General features: G+C 45.9%; 1 protein-coding gene across 3 annotated transcripts; it reads right to left on the bottom strand.

The window, feature by feature from the left end:
• Positions 1-2,336: 2,336 nt before the first annotated feature.
• jade1 (jade family PHD finger 1) lies at positions 2,337-16,763 on the bottom strand. 3 transcript variants are annotated; one of them, XM_086182930.1, is made up of 11 exons: positions 16,433-16,763; positions 13,290-13,372; positions 11,760-11,827; positions 10,366-10,523; positions 9,179-9,363; positions 8,768-8,979; positions 8,089-8,256; positions 7,224-7,340; positions 5,904-6,497; positions 4,975-5,092; positions 2,337-4,583 (listed from the first exon to the last, which is right to left on the bottom strand). In XM_086182930.1, exons 1-11 carry the CDS (start codon positions 16,510-16,512, stop codon positions 3,562-3,564), a joined length of 2,805 nt encoding a protein of 934 aa, XP_086039056.1. In that variant the 5' UTR covers positions 16,513-16,763; the 3' UTR covers positions 2,337-3,561. The 3 variants fall into 3 exon arrangements, with proteins under 3 accessions (XP_086039056.1, XP_086039058.1, XP_086039057.1); XM_086182932.1 differs by lacking the exon at positions 16,433-16,763 and adding an exon at positions 16,243-16,283; XM_086182931.1 differs by lacking the exon at positions 16,433-16,763 and adding an exon at positions 15,658-16,186.
• Positions 16,764-16,876: the final 113 nt, after the last annotated feature.

A 16,876-nucleotide genomic window follows, 5' to 3' on the forward strand; every position in this document is an offset into this window, starting at 1 on the left:
CGATGAATGGATGAAATACTGCACCTGTGACGAATGGATGAAAGACTGCACCTATGACGAATGGATGAAAGACTGCACCTGTGACGAATGGATGAAAGACTGCACCTGCGATGAATGGATGAAAGACTGCACCTGCGATGAATGGATGAAATACTGCACCTGTGACGAATGGATGAAAGACTGCACCTGCGATGAATGGATGAAAGACTGCACCTATGACGAATGGATGAAAGACTGCACCTGTGACGAATGGATGAAAGACTGCACCTGCGATGAATGGATGAAAGACTGCACCTGCGATGAATGGATGAAATACTGCACCTGTGACGAATGGATGAAAGACTGCACCTGCGATGAATGGATGAAAGACTGCATCTGCGATGAATGGATGAAAGACTGCACCTGCGATGAATGGATGAAATACTGCACCTGTGATGAATGGATGAAATACTGCACCTGTGACGAATGGATGAAAGACTGCACCTGCGATGAATGGATGAAAGACTGCATCTGCGATGAATGGATGAAAGACTGCACCTGCGATGAATGGATGAAATACTGCACCTGTGATGTATGGATGAAAGACTGCACCTGTGACGAATGGATGAAAGACTGCACCTGTGATGAATGGATGAAATACTGCACCTGCGACGAATGGATGAAATACTGCACCTGCGACGAATGGATGAAATACTGCACCTGCGACGAATGGATGAAATACTGCACCTGTGACGAATGGATGAAAGACTGCACCTGCGATGAATGGATGAAATACTGCACCTGTGACGAATGGATGAAATACTGCACCTGTGACGAATGGATGAAATACTGCACCTGTGACGAATGGATGAAATACTGCACCTGCGACGAATGGATGAAAGACTGCACCTGCGACGAATGGATGAAATACTGCACCTGTGACGAATGGATGAAATACTGCACCTGTGACGAATGGATGAAATACTGCACCTGTGATGAATGGATGAAATACTGCACCTGTGATGAATGGATGAAATACTGCACCTGTGATGAATGGATGAAATACTGCACCTGTGATGAATGGATGAAATACTGCACCTGTGATGAACGGATGAAAGACTGCACCTTTGGTGGCTGAAGTGTTTTTAGTGCAGGTCCTTGTGTGGTGAAGAGAGAGCGAGAGACAGAATGAGATGAGGGGTGGGAGTCTTCGGCGTACGGCTGGAGTTCAGCAGTCTGACAGCTTCGGGGAAGAAGCTGTTCCTGAGCCTGGTGGTCTTGCTCTGATGCTCCGCGGCCGCCTGCCTGAGGGAAGGGACTGAAACAGTCCATGTGCAAGGAGGGTGGAGTCCTTCATGATGCGGAGGACCCTCCCCCTGCATCGTGGGGTGTAGAGGTCAGAGGTGCAGCCTTAATCACCCTCCACAGCGGTAGAAGCTCCTCAGAACTGAGCTCCCAAGTCCAGAAGGGAGTAGAGGCACTGGTGGGCCTTCCTGACCAGATGGGAAGTGTTGACACTCCAGGTGAGGTCACTGGATATGTGCGCACCCTGGTACCCGAAGCTGGAGGCCACTTCCACAGCTGTTCCTTCGATGTGCAGGGGAGGGGGAGGGTGCTTGTCCCCTCTGAAATCCACCACCATCTCCTGGGTCTCCTTCACATTGATGCAGAGTTCCACCTCCTCTCTGTATTCGGACTCATCGTTGTTCGTGATGCGTCCCTCTACTGCTGGCAGTCGTACGTCAGCAGAGTGAACGGGGGGTCTCACCACACAGCCCTGGGGCGAGGCAGTGCTGAGGGTGATGGAGGAGGCGGCGTTGTGGATCCTGACAGTCTGAGGTCTGTTGCTCAGGAAGTGCAGGACTCAGTTCCCCAGTGCAGGACTCGGTCCAAGAGGAGAGCGTCAAGAAACCACCTCAACAGCCGCACTTGTACGTCTTTGAGCTCACTATTTATTCATCACTCATTATCATTCCACCTCGGGCCTGGGGAGTGGAATAGAACATTTGGTTGGAAACTTCATCAGTGACGTCTGCGTTAAAACTGACGTGTGTCAACACACCTCCGCTCACCACCTTCATAAAACTGATGAATCCTCCATTCGTGGAAGTCGCCCGTTTTTGCTGGACACGTTTAAGAGGAGTCCCATTTCTTCCTGCAGCTGTAATTCGTTGAGCGTCTTGGGAAATATCCGGACCTCAAGTCAGATTTTTTAGAGGGTTTGTGAGAAAGTTTGAGGTGATGAATCAAGGAAAGGGCAGCACGGCGGTGCAGTGGTCAGCACTGCTGCCATTGAATAATGCACTTTAAAAAAAATTGACAATTAACCACGCCCCTCCTCTTAGCTTTTTGAGAGCTGAAGGACCAGTGGGGGGGAAGCCATCGTGGCTCTACAGGTCACTGAACTGTTCAGTGAAACGACGGCTGCAGATGTTCCAGGCTAAATTACCTGCAGCTCATTTCTGGGGTCGTTTCCACCGCCATCGCCCACAAAGTGACTCAAGTGTTGTGAATGCAGCGAGGGAAGGAGAGAAAAAAAAAAAAAAAAAAAACGGTTGATCAATCCATTTATTCACTTTTACTAAAATCTATTTAAAATGAGATATTCTAAATGTTTCTCAGCCAAAATTTGTATCTGCAATTACATTAAACACATTTTTAAATCAATACATTAACAGCCTGTTTCTTGATATAAAAAAACCATCATTCCTAATAAAACTGCTCAGCCTCAGCAATCAACTTCCCTGATTTTCATCCACAGGTGCAGGAAAAGGAAACCGAGCGACTTCAGTCCTCCAGAGTTTTTATTCCTCTTTCAGACAAAAGACAAAACAAGATTCATTTTGCATAACAGTAGTACAGCAGCGGCCGAGGGTACAAAACGCTTTCTTTATTTTCAGTGTAAAAATAACTCTAGTCACACCTCACACCTGTGCCGTCCTCTCGTAGTGCAAAGGCTTCAAATAAAAGTAGGCACATGATGCAATGTTCAATTACACTTAAGTGCTGAAGACTAAACATCATTCAGAATTCATTGTTGTTGGCGGTGGATTCCAAGTTCATCAGGACCGAAGATCGCAGCCCAAAGAAGTGATGACAGCCGGCGTCTCCGCGGCCTTGAGAGGGCAGTGTCACTTCCTGCTCAACTGTTTTCACACCGGATGAATCTTGATTAAAAGAATGCACGAAGAAGATTTCCCGTTTCAGCCTCTCCACGACTCCTGGCTGAGGTTCCATACTAGATCAGAAACTAAATGACATTGCAAGCTGATGGTCCCAAGCGACAATCACAAAATCTCCCTAGTTGATGCTTTTGCTTGTAAATATCCGAGCAAGCGTTTAAGTGGCAACTTGACATCGTTCTACGTTCAGGAAAAATAAGAACTAGCTCAAAATAAAGTCAAATATTTCCCAGTTGTACATATGTTACAAATAAAAAATAAATATCAGCTCTTCTCATCTAGGCATTGTTTGATTCATCAGGAAAAATAAAAAGGTACATCGAGCGACCGCCGTTCTTTGACACAGTGCAGCTTATTTCTAAGTGTTGCTCGGCGCCATTAGGGCGCCACCAGGACACCATCAGGACGCCAGCACTCCTCGGCGGATGATGTCAGACCCGTATCGCCGACTAAGTGATGAGTCGCCCCTCAGCTGATGGGAATGGCATCGTTTTAAGCAGGGCTCCACCTCGCCGTCGCCGCTCTTGGCATCATATCCGTCGTTCTCAGTCCCGGTGCGATGGCGGGTCCTGGGGTAGGACTGCTCTGGCGTGTTGGTCAGCGGCCTGAGCAGCGCCTCCTGCTCTTTCATGGTCTGGGGCTTCTCGCTCCTCTTGGGGATCTTGAACTTGCCCCAGGCTTTAAGATGTCCTCCCACGGACCCGTTGGCCTGGCCAGCTTTCCTCATCCACCCGTTGGCTCTGTCGGCGGCGTCCGTGTTGGTTTTGTTGAGTTTAGTGTTGGTGGTGACATCAGGACAGGCCGAGGGTCTTTTGGTCCCTCCTTCATCTGTGAAGGTGACGTCCAGGTCTGAGGTTCTGATGTCCACCAGCCTGATGGACACAGTCTTCTCCAGGTGTTTCGATCCAAACCTGTTCTTGGCCTGGACGCTCTCCACCACCTCGCTCCTCCTCTTCCTCCTCCTCTCCTCTTGCTCGTGGTCCATCTCTCGTTTCCGTCTGGTCAGGGACTCGTGTTCGGGCCCTGGGGTCTCCCTCCTCACACCCTTCCTGCTCTCAAGTTTGTGCAGCTTCACAGCGATGCTGTCCTGGACCAGCTCTTGCTTCAGCAGCTTGGCGTAGTCCACCTCCTGACTGTTCTCACAGTTCTGGCTCCTGCCGTTGTCCTCAGCAGTGTCACACTCTTTGATCCGGGAGCCTTTGCTCTCCTTCGTCTCCAGTGGTTTGCTGAGATTGTCCTTCTTGTAGGAGTGCGGCGAGTCACAGGGGTCTTTTCTGTCTCTGCTTTTCCTCTTTTCCAGCTTTGAAGACCCTCTTTTGGTCTTGAGCCCAGAGTGGCTGCAGGGGGAGCGAGACTGGGGGCCCTGAGAGGATAACCAGTCCAGAGAGAAGAGCTTCTCCAGATCCTTCGCTGACGGATCACCTGCACCACAAACACGCACAAATTCAGAATTCATTCAGTAGTGAAGTCAGACATTCATGATGTCATCATTACACTGTCACTCTTCAGATTCCTGATGAATGTGAAGGTTCAAGTGTTTTTAATTACCACCGCTACGGCAGCATTCGTCACGTTAGCAGTTGTCTTTACCGCCACAGATGTTGGTTCAACACTTTTAACCATCGCCGTCAGGCTAGATTTAAGAGAACTGCAGTCCCCCGCTGGAATTCACACCCTGATGCAGGAGGGGACGCTTGCTACCCCCCCCCCCCCAACTCTGACTGGTCAACTGGATGACGGGACCGTGACAGGCACTCGGTTTTATCCAAAGTGAACATTTTTCAGTCAAACTGCTGCAGTTCTGGCGACTCACCGCTGAGCAGCTCCTGGTCGAGCAGCCGGACCTGGTGCTGGAAGATCTGCTCCTGGACTCTCCACAGCGAGCGCTTCATCTTCTCCCTCCGAGTCACCATGTAGGTCAGGTTACGGACCTGAGGAGCAGCCACGGGTCAGGGGTCAGGACAGTGCAGACAAACACCAGATAATCAGTGCTGAAGTCACAGATTGCATCACCAGGCACCCGGTCCCAGGACTAACTTCTGCTCCATGATTGTGGACCTGGGTCCTGTCCTCTGTTCTCTATTCTGTTCTCTGGCTCTCTAGCACTCGTCTGCAGCTCCACTTAGTCCAGAGCTCTGTGTGTGTGTGTGTGTGTGTGTGTGTGTGTGTGTGTTGCAAGGAGTTTCTGCTCAAGCTTTTTTTGGCCTTTGCAAGTTTGTCTGATGATAATTTTGTGGTGCCGTTTCGAGTTGATTTACAGCCCCAAACCAACCAACCCCGTTTTGACACCAGAACTGATCTTTAGTGTTGCTAATGACAACACACGCAATCCAAAACAGTCCCAAGCAGCACCAATAACTGGTTTTACGGTGGCTGAAACGCTGTTGGGTGAACTCTGCAGTATCATGCGATGGCAGAGGTATGCTGACTGGCTCTCGCAGGCTCAGCAGATTGACTGTTTTGCTTGTTCTTAGCCTGCCGTCTAGCTACCATTCAGCTGGGCATGCTATCAGTTCTTGTGTGTTTCTTTAACTTATTCACCATTTTGTTTTAGATACAAGTCGTTGCTGATCTACTTTTCTATCTCCTTTGTTGGCTGTGCTGCTGTAAGTCAGCAAGGATCAATTAAATGCTACCTTTTCTACTTCTGTCAATAAACAGACTTTGACTGCGCTCAGGTTTCATGTTCATGCTGCTCCTCCCTGAGCTCTGTGAGCCTGGCTGCTGGGAGTGGACACCTACCCTCTCCAGGTCTTGGCGGAGGTGTGTGAAGAGCTGCAGGCGCCGCAGCAGCACCTCGTGCTCACGGCGTGCCAGGCTCTCCTCCTCGTCCTTCTTGGGGGTGAGAAGAGGCTGGTTGAAGTTGGCTTTGCGTTTGAGTTTCCAGTACTGGTAAAGGAAATCCACCACCTCCGGCGCCAGCTTCAGGTGACTGGCGACCTTCTCTACCTCCACAAACTGGTAGAACTCCTCCTCCATCTCCTGCAGCTTCAGCTTGCGGAGGCTGACTCGCTTCTCCTGCTGGCGGCTGCTGAGCTCCTGCGGATCGCTGGGAGCTCTGTCGGTGATGGGAGGAGCGAGACCGGAAGATGAAGACGCCGCGTCTTCATCCTCCTCTCTCACTCTTCCTCTCCGTTTGCCCTTCTTGTCTCTGATGGCCTCCCTCTCCTCCTCACCTCCAGAGTCCCTGGATTCGGTGCCGTCAAGCCCCGAGTGTTTGGGGCAGTAGGACTTGAACTTGACCTCATCCTCCTCAGTGAGGATGGTGTTCATCTCCAGGCTGGCGTGGAGGCCGCATGTCACATGGAAGGCAGTCCGGCAGTTTTTAGCTGAGCACTAAAGAGACAAACAAATTAGAATTTAAAACATTTGAAGCGGGAATTTGTTGTGCGCATTGTTGTGCACCTGCTTGACTGAATGACCTGAAGCAGCAGCGGGACAAACAGGAGGGGGCTGGTGGGGCTCACTCAGCCGGATGTTACCCTTCGAGCTAATAAATATGCGCAGCTCAGACGCCGCTTAGAGGGAGACGACGTGGTCAAAATCTTCAATGTCACTTTTGGTATGATAGCGCAATGCAGGAGCAAATCCAGGTAGAAGAAGTTTCAAATAACCACATTGTTTTTCTTCTGCCGGCTCTGTGGACACATTTGTGATGTTGCTGGTTGTTTTTGAACATCGGTGCAGTGACTCACCTTCCAGAGTAAATATCAGAGCCTCACTATCATTACTTCCAACCTTGTACAACTTCTGTCAGGGGTCATCATATATTTGAGGGTTTACTGTTGGCTGCTCTAACTCAGAAGTTAGAGCGAAATATAACATTCGAAGCAGACTTCTTTAAGTTACGCAACATAAATCAGCTGCTGGCACAGTCGCCCACTCCGCTGAACTGTAAAATCACAACAGTTTCCTTCCCTCGGCGGCAAGCAGCAGAGGAAACAGACGCTGTGAGCGCCGTATCTCTTACTGCAGCGCCAGGGTGATGCTAACGGCTACTAACAGGCCACGTCACGCTTTGCTTTTCACGTCTTCTTGAATGTCTCAGAGTGGCGTCTCCACCTGTATACAAGCTCCAGTCTTCTCTTTGCACAGGCAGCAGATCAGAGCCCATCTGTTGCTGGGAATGTGGGACACGTTGGTGATGGGCTCCATCTTCTCTGGATTCCCGATGCTCACCTGCAGAACACACGAGTGAGATGTGAGATAATGGCTTGTGAGTGCCGGAGCTGCAAAAAATGCAAATGAAGAATGTTTGTATTGAGTTTTATACATCTTCGACCCTCCAAGCACAGGTGGTGCTGATGGATCTTACTCAGGACTGGAACCACTGCTGTTTCCTTAAATTCTTTAAGCATTTCTATTTTTCTAGAGTTTTTTTTATTCAAATTACTAAATGAATGCTGGCACTTTAAAATGCACTGAATTAAATTTTTATTTTGGAGGTCAAAGATGACTTTGCACTACAGGGTTCATTTCCAGGCCTTTGAGGCAAACTGGCATGACTACACCGTCTCGAAAACATCTGGCTACACATGAAAAACACAAAAGGAAAAAAACAATGTCACAAGTTACCAGCATGTACTGAACAAAAATCAAAAATAATTTTGATATAATATAAATGCGAATTTCTATAACTTCTTCAAAATTGCTGGCTTAATTTACTCTTCAAAAACTTCTCCAGGCCCATTTTCATATTCTGCAATACTGGCTTCAGCTGGAAAATTATCATTTGAAGAGGCAAACTAGCAGTAAAAAAAATCAAGCACAGTTGATGATCACCAGCTGCAAGCTTGTAAAACAACACTTTTCAGTAACAGAACACCTCGTCAATAAAGTTAACTCCATCCATCAAACTTAATGGATGTAAGAGCAGCAGATGAAGTCCAACAGGAGAAGGACACGTCTGAGGGATAACGGAGTTCACCTCTGGAATCCACAAGGCACAGCTGACGTGGACCCACTTGGTTCCACTTCGGGTGGGTTTCATGGCTCCGCCCTTCTTCGGGCACAACTGGCACTTTGGCAGGATGCCCAGGGCGCAGATGCGACACAGCCAGCTACCTTTCGGGACTTTCTGGATGCCGTAACACGCCTAGTGAGAAACACACAGTCAGAGAATTGGCGACCAGACGGTGAGAAGAAATCAGTGTTGATGACTGTTTCACAAACAGGCCCATGGAAAATATGAGATTATTAAATAATTTCCTGCTAATGAAGAGCAACGATTACAAGAGGAACAGCAGTGCCTTGAATGTCTGGGTTGAGAAGTGACAGCGATGTACACACAGGCATGAGTTTTCAGTAGTTTCCTCCTTCACATTTGTACTTCAGTCCATATTTCTTATATATGACAGAATAACAAGCAGAAGATGCAACCTAGGTTTTACCTCAAATGACTTAAGCTTAAGTATTGCATTGAAAAATGGTCAAGCAAGAAAAGAGAGGTGGACTGAAACTTTTTAAAGCTTTTATCTTACATATCAGTGACATTTGTGATAAATGTACACTTTATCAAATATGTTCATCAGAGCGTTTCCTGCCGGTTTGACGATCCCTGCCTTTCATCAGTTAATGTGTTCAGATAACTCAGCGTGACCTCTGACCTGGTGCACACAGATGTTGCACTTGTCACAGAACACCATTTCGTTGTTGTCCTCTCCGTCCGGCGAGCGGCACACATCGCACACCACGTCCTCGTCGTACTCGATGCCCAGCCCCTCCTCCGTCTCCATGGCGTGCGTCATGTTCTCGTGGCAGCAGTGCTCAAACTCCTCCATCGCTCGCTCCATGGTGATCTCGTCCAGCTGTGGCATGGCTGCAGCCAGATGGAGGATATGTTTCTCAGAGTGTTTCAGACAAACGGTAGTCAGCTGCTATAGCATTTGTTTTTCTTGTGATCAAATCTCACCTCGGCTACGTAACAGTGATGAGATGTTTGATAACTGACTTCAATTTGGTGCTTGAGAGGTGTTTACTGATAGCTCCAACAGTCATTCATCAATTTAATGACTCACCCATGTCAGCAAACTCTCCGTTGATGATCTGCAGCCAGGCCACGTCTTCTTCGTTCAGGTCATAGCGGCACATCCCCTCTGCCAGCGTCCGGATGTCCACGTAGCCCAGCGCCTCGCTTCCTGACGTACGGATCAACTTCTTTGGCCTTACAAACATCACCTCTTTCCCTTTTTCCGCTAGCACCCTGCAAAAACATTTCACTTCACTGTGCTGCTCTATAGAATGAAGCTGCAGATGAACTACAAGTCCAGGCCAGTCACTCCTGGGAACAAATGTTTGTTGTGGATAAACTAACGGGTGATACCTGAATGACTCTCCTTTTACCATTTGACTCATCTTTAAAATTAACAAGCCAACTTTTGGGAAATGCACTAGACCGTCATCCTGAGAGGCAGACAAGAAGATAAAACCTCCATCAACAGTCATCGAATAAAAATACAAAAAAGTTCTTTGCCTGCATTAATATAACTAGTTTGTGCAAACAAATTTCAAATGACAAGATTTGGTAATTTTAGAATCAGACACATAGTCTGACCTACTTTTCTGCTGGGTGCAGGGATCCAACGCAGCACCTTGAAAGCCTCATTGCAACTTTGGCCAACAAAACCGAGTGTTTGAGGACCAGAGGAGCGACTGCAGCCACTAGTCAAGGCCCAAGGATGAGGAGGGTTATTTCTGGTCAAAGCAAGACCTTGCACTTCATCTATTTCATGATTTCTGATGGAGGTATGCTAACGCTTCCCAACCACAACCATTCACTGTGCTAAGCGAACTAACACGGCACATCTCCGAGGGTCTCTGGTCCCTGATACGGCCCAGAGGGAGAGAAGAGGATCTATCTGCTAGTCTGGCTCTGCGGACGATGGACAATCAGTGTAAGTTGGCGTGCTGCTAACAAGTCCTGGTAAGACTGTTTCTCTTCTTGCTTCTTGCTCACTTGTATGTTTGAACTTCACTTTGAAGAACTCCAGAAGCTTACATTTTGCAATGTAAAACATTTTCACATTCATAAATTGTGGACTTTTTAAATTCTAATAACATAAATGTATCACCATATTAGACACAAATTATTAGTCAAAGCAGAGTATTTTCATGTAATAAAACATGATGAGAAAGAGAGCCTGATGATTCAAATACAAGAATTGTGTTAAAGTTGCTTTCTAGTCGTAAAGCCACATTGTCCTACCTGGCAACAGGCTGTGGGATGGACTGGGGGCTGACTGGGACTTGGACTCCTTTTTCCCACTCTTGCCTCCAGGGGTCGGCGAGGATGTAGTAGTCCTCTGGGTTAAGCTGGTGCGAATCATGCACCTTCATGGCGGTGATCAGGTCTGTCCTGAAAACCTGAGGGACAGTCACAGTTGTTGTTGAGAAAAGCGAATTATTACCATCAGTCTGACTGCAGGGAGGAAATCCACAGCTGTCAGATGAAGGAAGACGTGTTTATCAGTGAAACCAGGAAGAACACAGCAATGTTGCCAAAGACCGTTCAATACGCTTTACAACTCCGTCATGACTCTCAATACTAGTGTATCAAATCAGGTGATTTCATCTTGGCTGCAGAAGGCAGGAGCTCACCGAACATCTTAAAATGTCCTCCGGACTCATCGCTGCTGAGAGCTCACAGACGGTAGATGGACAGTTAATTTAGATCTTTTCACGCTTCCTGGTACTCAGGGTGCTTTACTACGTCTCATTCACCCATGTGAAATGATACAAATCTTAATATTTGTTTATCTGAGGTTGACCAGGATACCTATGTGTGTGTGTGTATATATATATATATATATATATATATACACACACACACACACACACACACACACACACACACACACACACACATATATTAGTCTGTCTACACACAATTACAGCCAAAATAATCCAAATCATTTATACCTTTGTCTGGCATTGAAAAAAAGAAAAGAAACAAAAAGAAAAGACTTTCTTGTCTAGGACTGATATACAAGGGCACACTATCTCTTGGTTGCATGTTCATAAAAGCATATAAACACATAAAAAGCACAACTCTACTGTTTATCACTGTTTGTGCAGATTACAAACAACATCAGGTTGTTCAGCCACCTGAAAAGGAGCCAGCCAATCAGGGTCCTCCTTAGGCCAGAGTGATTGTTTTGCTTTGATTTCATTGGCTCCTAGTCAGAGGGTGTGTTCAATGGCCTGCAGGGTCCAAGTGCACTCGGTGCACAGCAGCAGATAACGGCAGCAACACTCGGGAGCCGGGTTAGATGAAGACTAATTTAGTTGACTTTTTTTGGTTTCACCCCTCGTCTGTCTGGTTGAGTTTATGAATTAGCTGTTAAGCTGTCCACATGTCAGCAACATCACACAAAAACTACAGATGTTCATAAAACTTGGTGCACAGATGGAGAAAGACACCATTTGGCTCTGAATCGAGGAGGAGACACACAGATTGTTGAACGTTTCAGTTAAAGTCTGAGATGGGACACTGTGTTGATCCCATCTCCTGAGTCTCCAGTGGGTGACGGTACACACACAGAGGGAGAAGGTGCTCAACTAGTCTCAAAAGCTGGAGTGTCATGATGATCACCGACGTACCTCCGAGGGTTTCTGCCCGGTTCCTCTCCTGGGCTGTGACGAGTGCTGAGACCAGCAGGTCGAATTACCTGAAAACCAGACAGTTACAGATCAGGGTCAACCACCAGTTCCTGTTTTCATTGTAATCTCAAAACTATCAATTCCTTGAAGTAATAGCATCGCTGCTGGAAACCTCAGTGAGTTAGAAATTAAAATCTGTTGCATAAAAAGGATAAAGAAGACCAAGGACATGTTTCTCTCGAGCTCAAACAGTATTTAACTGCTCAACTAACAAAACCCTAGAGACAATTTGAGTATGGAATCAGCTGAACCAGAGTTTATCATGATGAGTTGGGCCTCCCCGGGGGTTCCAGGCCGATTCAAGGAAGGTGAGAGAATATTAATTATGAAAGGACATGTAGAAAAGCCTAAATGCTGAGGTTCAGTTACAGATTGATGCAGTAGTTTTGTTTTGTTTTTTTGGGGGGTGGGGGGGGGGGGGTTGCTTACCCTACTTTAAGTGGGAAACTAATAACTGACTTATTTCCGAGTGTTTTCATGTATTTGACGGCTGGGAAGTTCTAGAACAGAATATGAGGCTAGTTTGGCTGAACAGTTCACTGTCTAGGGGATCAAATAACACAACAACGCTATGTAGGCCTCCAGAAACTGAACTGTAAGTAATAAAAAGGAAGAGCGAGGGCTCATTCCAAATCTTTGTCAAAGGGGAGGCCCACCATCTCAGACTTAGAGAACACTTAACAACATTCTTCAGGAGCAGATAGGACCACACCCACCTGATGAGAGCATTTAGCTGAGATTAAACACACTACAAACTGTAGAGTAAATAATCTACTGAAGCCAGAGTTGAGCCCATTGGACCTGGCAGGACGTCTGAATGTGCTTCGCGTTCCTACACTGTTCTGGTTCTCAAACTGCATTCAAAATCCGCAGCCCCTCTTTCTTCTAACTTCCTCTCTGGTGATGTAGCGTAACTTAATATTGACAGTAAAAAGACAGAAAATAGGATTTCTGAGAAACTACGACTGCAAAATTGGGGATTCTTATCATTTATTCCCCCTTAAATTATTATGATATCAGAGCAAACTTTTGTATGTTGAAGTCATCTCAGCCGTTTAAGACACACTTTGAATGAAACCAACCTTACTTTAACGATGACAGTCATGTTAGCTGATACAAGGCTGATAAATCAGGGCCTCCCTGAACAAAATCAAAATACCTCCACAATAAACTGAGAGCCAACATGCTACTTCGTAGATGCTTCAAGGCACTGCCTGACAGAAATTATACATCTTTTCCAAATAAAACCAAAATAGATACTGAGTCACAACCATTTATTTGATTATATGTTGTGGCATTTTCCATCACGTCAAGGGAGTAAGCTGGCATTCCCTCTGGTCTTGAGACATACTGTACTACTGCTCTGCACTTGTCAGATGGAGATAGGTGGTGGCAGAGTAGTACTGACCTCATTCTGGTCTAAATTTGGGCCTGGTATGAATGAGTCAGCACAGACAATATTTTACTTACTTCCATTGTCAGAGTCGTCACTGCTGCTGGCGTGCCTGCTTCTCTTCATTGTCGTCTGTCTGCAGAGCTCTGGCGTTGGGACACTTCAGGAACAGACACAAGATTTAGTTGCAAAAAGAAGCAACAAATACACGCAAGACATGTTACTGCAATAACAACAAGTGTGAATATGATAGGGGCTCCACTGCCAGATTTGATTTACAAGTGTTTTGATGTCTCACTGTTGCTGGAATAAAAGCCTCGAGGTTCACTGTTGCCTCTGTGCACCAATGAGGCTGCCATGTCTTCAATAATGAAGCTGAATATCCGTCAAAATCGTGTTACTGTAATCAGTTTGAATTCTAAGATTTAAGGTAGGAGCATGTTTCTGACAGAGTGGCAGAAGTGGTTTGAGTCATGGCCATTAGAGATGTAACCATAAATACAAGCTTATGCTGGTAGATACACCAAAATGAAAATATTAAAACAGGGGAAGGGATATAACACGGCCACTTTAGTAAGTCCAGAGCTTTCTAAATAACCCTGCACTTTTGCAAATTTACTCTGACACCACATCCAATGCTACTTGTTTTTATTGTATTTTAAGCATCTGTCTCGGACACAAGTAGCAGAGTTGAAATACAGACTCTGTTGTTTCTTATAGTCAGCAATATTCACATCTCCCTGACTCATGCTTTTTCATCGTATATAAAGTACCTCTCAGACCAGTGACCAAACTGCACTCTTGAAATAGTCTCTTCCTCCTTTGTCTCTCTATTGCAGTCATTTCTCCCACTTTCCTTTGAATGCTGCGGTAGTAGTGGTACCATTCTCCCTCTGCTCCATTCTCCCTGACATTGAATTTTTGCAACTGATTTGATCATACTTTGAATCCAAGTCCCGCTATAATTCACAATCATGTTTCTTTTCCTTGTTGCTCCTTAAGCAAAATTAATCTGCCAGCGCCCCCCCCCCCCCCCCCCCCCCCCATATATGCAGGAATCCTCTAAATCCCAACCTCTACTTATGCTCTCTGGCTTCTCTTGATATTAAACATTGCATGAGAACTGTCAGATATTATATTGTAGCTTGTAATTGACTGGTTATGCTCAATATTTAATGATGCAATACTAGAATTAGATCCTATCAAAGGAGTGGGAGAGACAGAATATATGCATAAACACTTTTTTTGGGGGGGCAATGATTCCTCAAATACTTTCTGTATAACAAAGATAAGTATTAGAGGGAGAACATTTTACTGTGTCCAAAGAAATATTTTCAATTGTCAGAAACAACATCAGTGCAGTACTGTCTGCACTAAAATAATGTTACCATCAGCTAATATCAGCCAGGCAATTAACGGCTCAGGTCCTTGCTGCTTGCCGTGTCTGTGGTTAGCTAAAAATGCTAATTGTCTGACTTTATTTTAACCTTTCCGAATTCACATTTCTAACTAGTTTAGGTCAATCTTTACCTCTTCTTTAGTCCATGGTGGGATTACAAAATAAAAATGGTAGAGCTTGAAATTGTATCAACTACACCAGAGTAATCAACTCCCTCCCCCCTAATCTCCAACCAAAACTCTGACAATCTCTTCTCCTTCTTTTGACATACTTCCAGCACCTTCATTAAGTTCCGTCAAGTTTCCCCATGATTAAAGCTTAGCTGAGTTCTCTGCATCTCCAAAGACATGTCACCCATTTCTATTTCAGCTACTGGAGCTCAATTACACAATCTCAATGCTTGATACTGGACTGAGTCCAATTTCTTCAACAATTGACTGATATTATACATTCATAATCAAGAACTGATCTGACTAGAGCTAAACATATTGTTTTAAAAGCAGGTCTTGTTGCTACACACCCTCTGCCCCTCAGGCATCTCACAATACACCATATTTCCTCCAACATTAGTTTCTAGATACAAGGAGGTAAACAAAAGAATAGAAACCTGTCGTCATTCCATCCGTAACACTGCATCTGTGACTCCCACCAACCCCGCACAGATGTGTAAACACCACCGTCCTGCTCCGGTGATGACAACAAGAAGTTGCAAGCCACATGCAAGCAGGAAACAACGCCTTGTAATGCTAGGAGCTCAGCTTGTGGCGTGCCAAAACAGCAACAAGGACATAAACTTCCCGTCATAAGAAGTTGTGCTGCCAGCTTGCACGGGGAAACTGCTAACCCAGCCGATCAGAGTAACAGCAGGATAGTTTATGTAACGCCCCGTAATCCAGCAAGCAAGCAGCAGCAGCAACAGCAACAAAAAAGTAGCGGCTAACTAGCGGCTAACTTTAGCTCGCAGAGTCTAACAGCTGTCACCGTTTAGTTCCCGATGCAACATGCAGACATTACTATATATCATGAGTGTTCACAAGTAACGTTACCTTATATCACGTAATATAAAAAAAACAAATCCGGATACAAAGAGAAGCTGGATACTGTTAGCCAGATCGCTAATCTTACAGTGCCGTTATACAACACGCGGGCCCACCCACACCCGGCGCTTCCACTGGTAATTTTGTTTTGACAGTTTTCAAAAACGCCCCCTACGACGAGTAAGCTTCACGGGCTATTTTGCAAAATCGGTCCAATATTAAATCGGTTAATACCCTAAAAGTGTCGCGCACATGATGCATGTTTTCTACGAACGTGCTACTATCTTCCTGTATGTTTAATTTAGCTGACGCTTTGGGTTAGCAACATCGGCTAACTTGTTAGCGGGATGGTACGTGAGTTACCTTAGTTAGTATATAGCGTTAGCCAATGCTGCTAACACAACATTGGCTTCCACTGTGTCCCATATTTAATTCTAGTCACAGCCAGTTATCTGTCAAAGGTTAGGGGGTCAAAAACTGAACCCAACAGACAAACCGAAATCAACATAAAACATAGATAAAAGCTTTTCAATAATTCAAGAATGTCTGGCTAATTGGGATGCTAACCAGCAGGGTACAGTGTGACAGATTTACCAGAGAAACACTGGCTGGGGTTAATCTTTGGCGCCATTTTAAATGACGACGTCGCGTTTTCCTAGCGGACTGCTAGTGCGACCATACTAGAAATATATAAACTCGCTCAAATAGCCCTCAAGAACATTCTGGAAAATTTGCCCCCGAGTAAATTCAGAGCAGAGTTGAAAATAAATGGGACAGTACATACAGAGCACGCCAGGACGATGCAAGCCGGTGTTTGAGTTTGATATGAAGCGCAGTTTTTGCTGAGTTCCGCTTGACCCGCATTCCACATACACAAACACCGAGCGGCGGCCGGGGGAAGGCAACCCAGCTCGGACTGCAGCTCCACCTCTTCACCACTGGAGGGCAGCAGAACCCACTCAGTTGACCCACAACGATCACAAACACGAGAGCGAACGCAGGGGGGGGAAAAAAAGAAAAGAATCATTTATCTTAACATTTCTGAATTAGCCCCGTGTTACTGGTTGTCGTTGTAATAATAAACAAACACCATGTAAGTAATTCTCTAATTGTACACGATGTAACCGTCCCTTTCCCTGACAGTCACTCCTTCTTTGGCAAAACACACAGTATCACCTTTTAAAGGGACAGACCACCAATTGCACTTTTCACTGCTTACAGATGTCAA

This window comes from Aulostomus chinensis, chromosome 17 (genome assembly GCF_037954235.1).
Source record: "Aulostomus chinensis isolate RoL2024-O1b breed Wild chromosome 17, RoL_Achi_v1.0, whole genome shotgun sequence".
In the NCBI taxonomy this organism is placed as follows: Eukaryota; Metazoa; Chordata; class Actinopteri; order Syngnathiformes; family Aulostomidae; genus Aulostomus; species Aulostomus chinensis.

What these genes read in the sequence shown, in the direction of transcription:
- jade1 (XM_086182930.1), bottom strand. Translation starts at nt 16,512, where the DNA reads ATGCGGGTCAAGCGGAACTCAGCAAAAACTGCGCTTCATATCAAACTC. An exon ending in TGACGACTCTGACAATGGAA is followed by an intron (nt 11,828 to 13,289) that starts GTAAGTAAAATA and finishes TCTGGTTTTCAG; the next exon opens with GTAATTCGACCTGCTGGTCT. An exon ending in CGGAGAGTTTGCTGACATGG is followed by an intron (nt 8,980 to 9,178) that starts GTGAGTCATTAA and finishes ATCTGGCTGCAG; the next exon opens with CCATGCCACAGCTGGACGAG.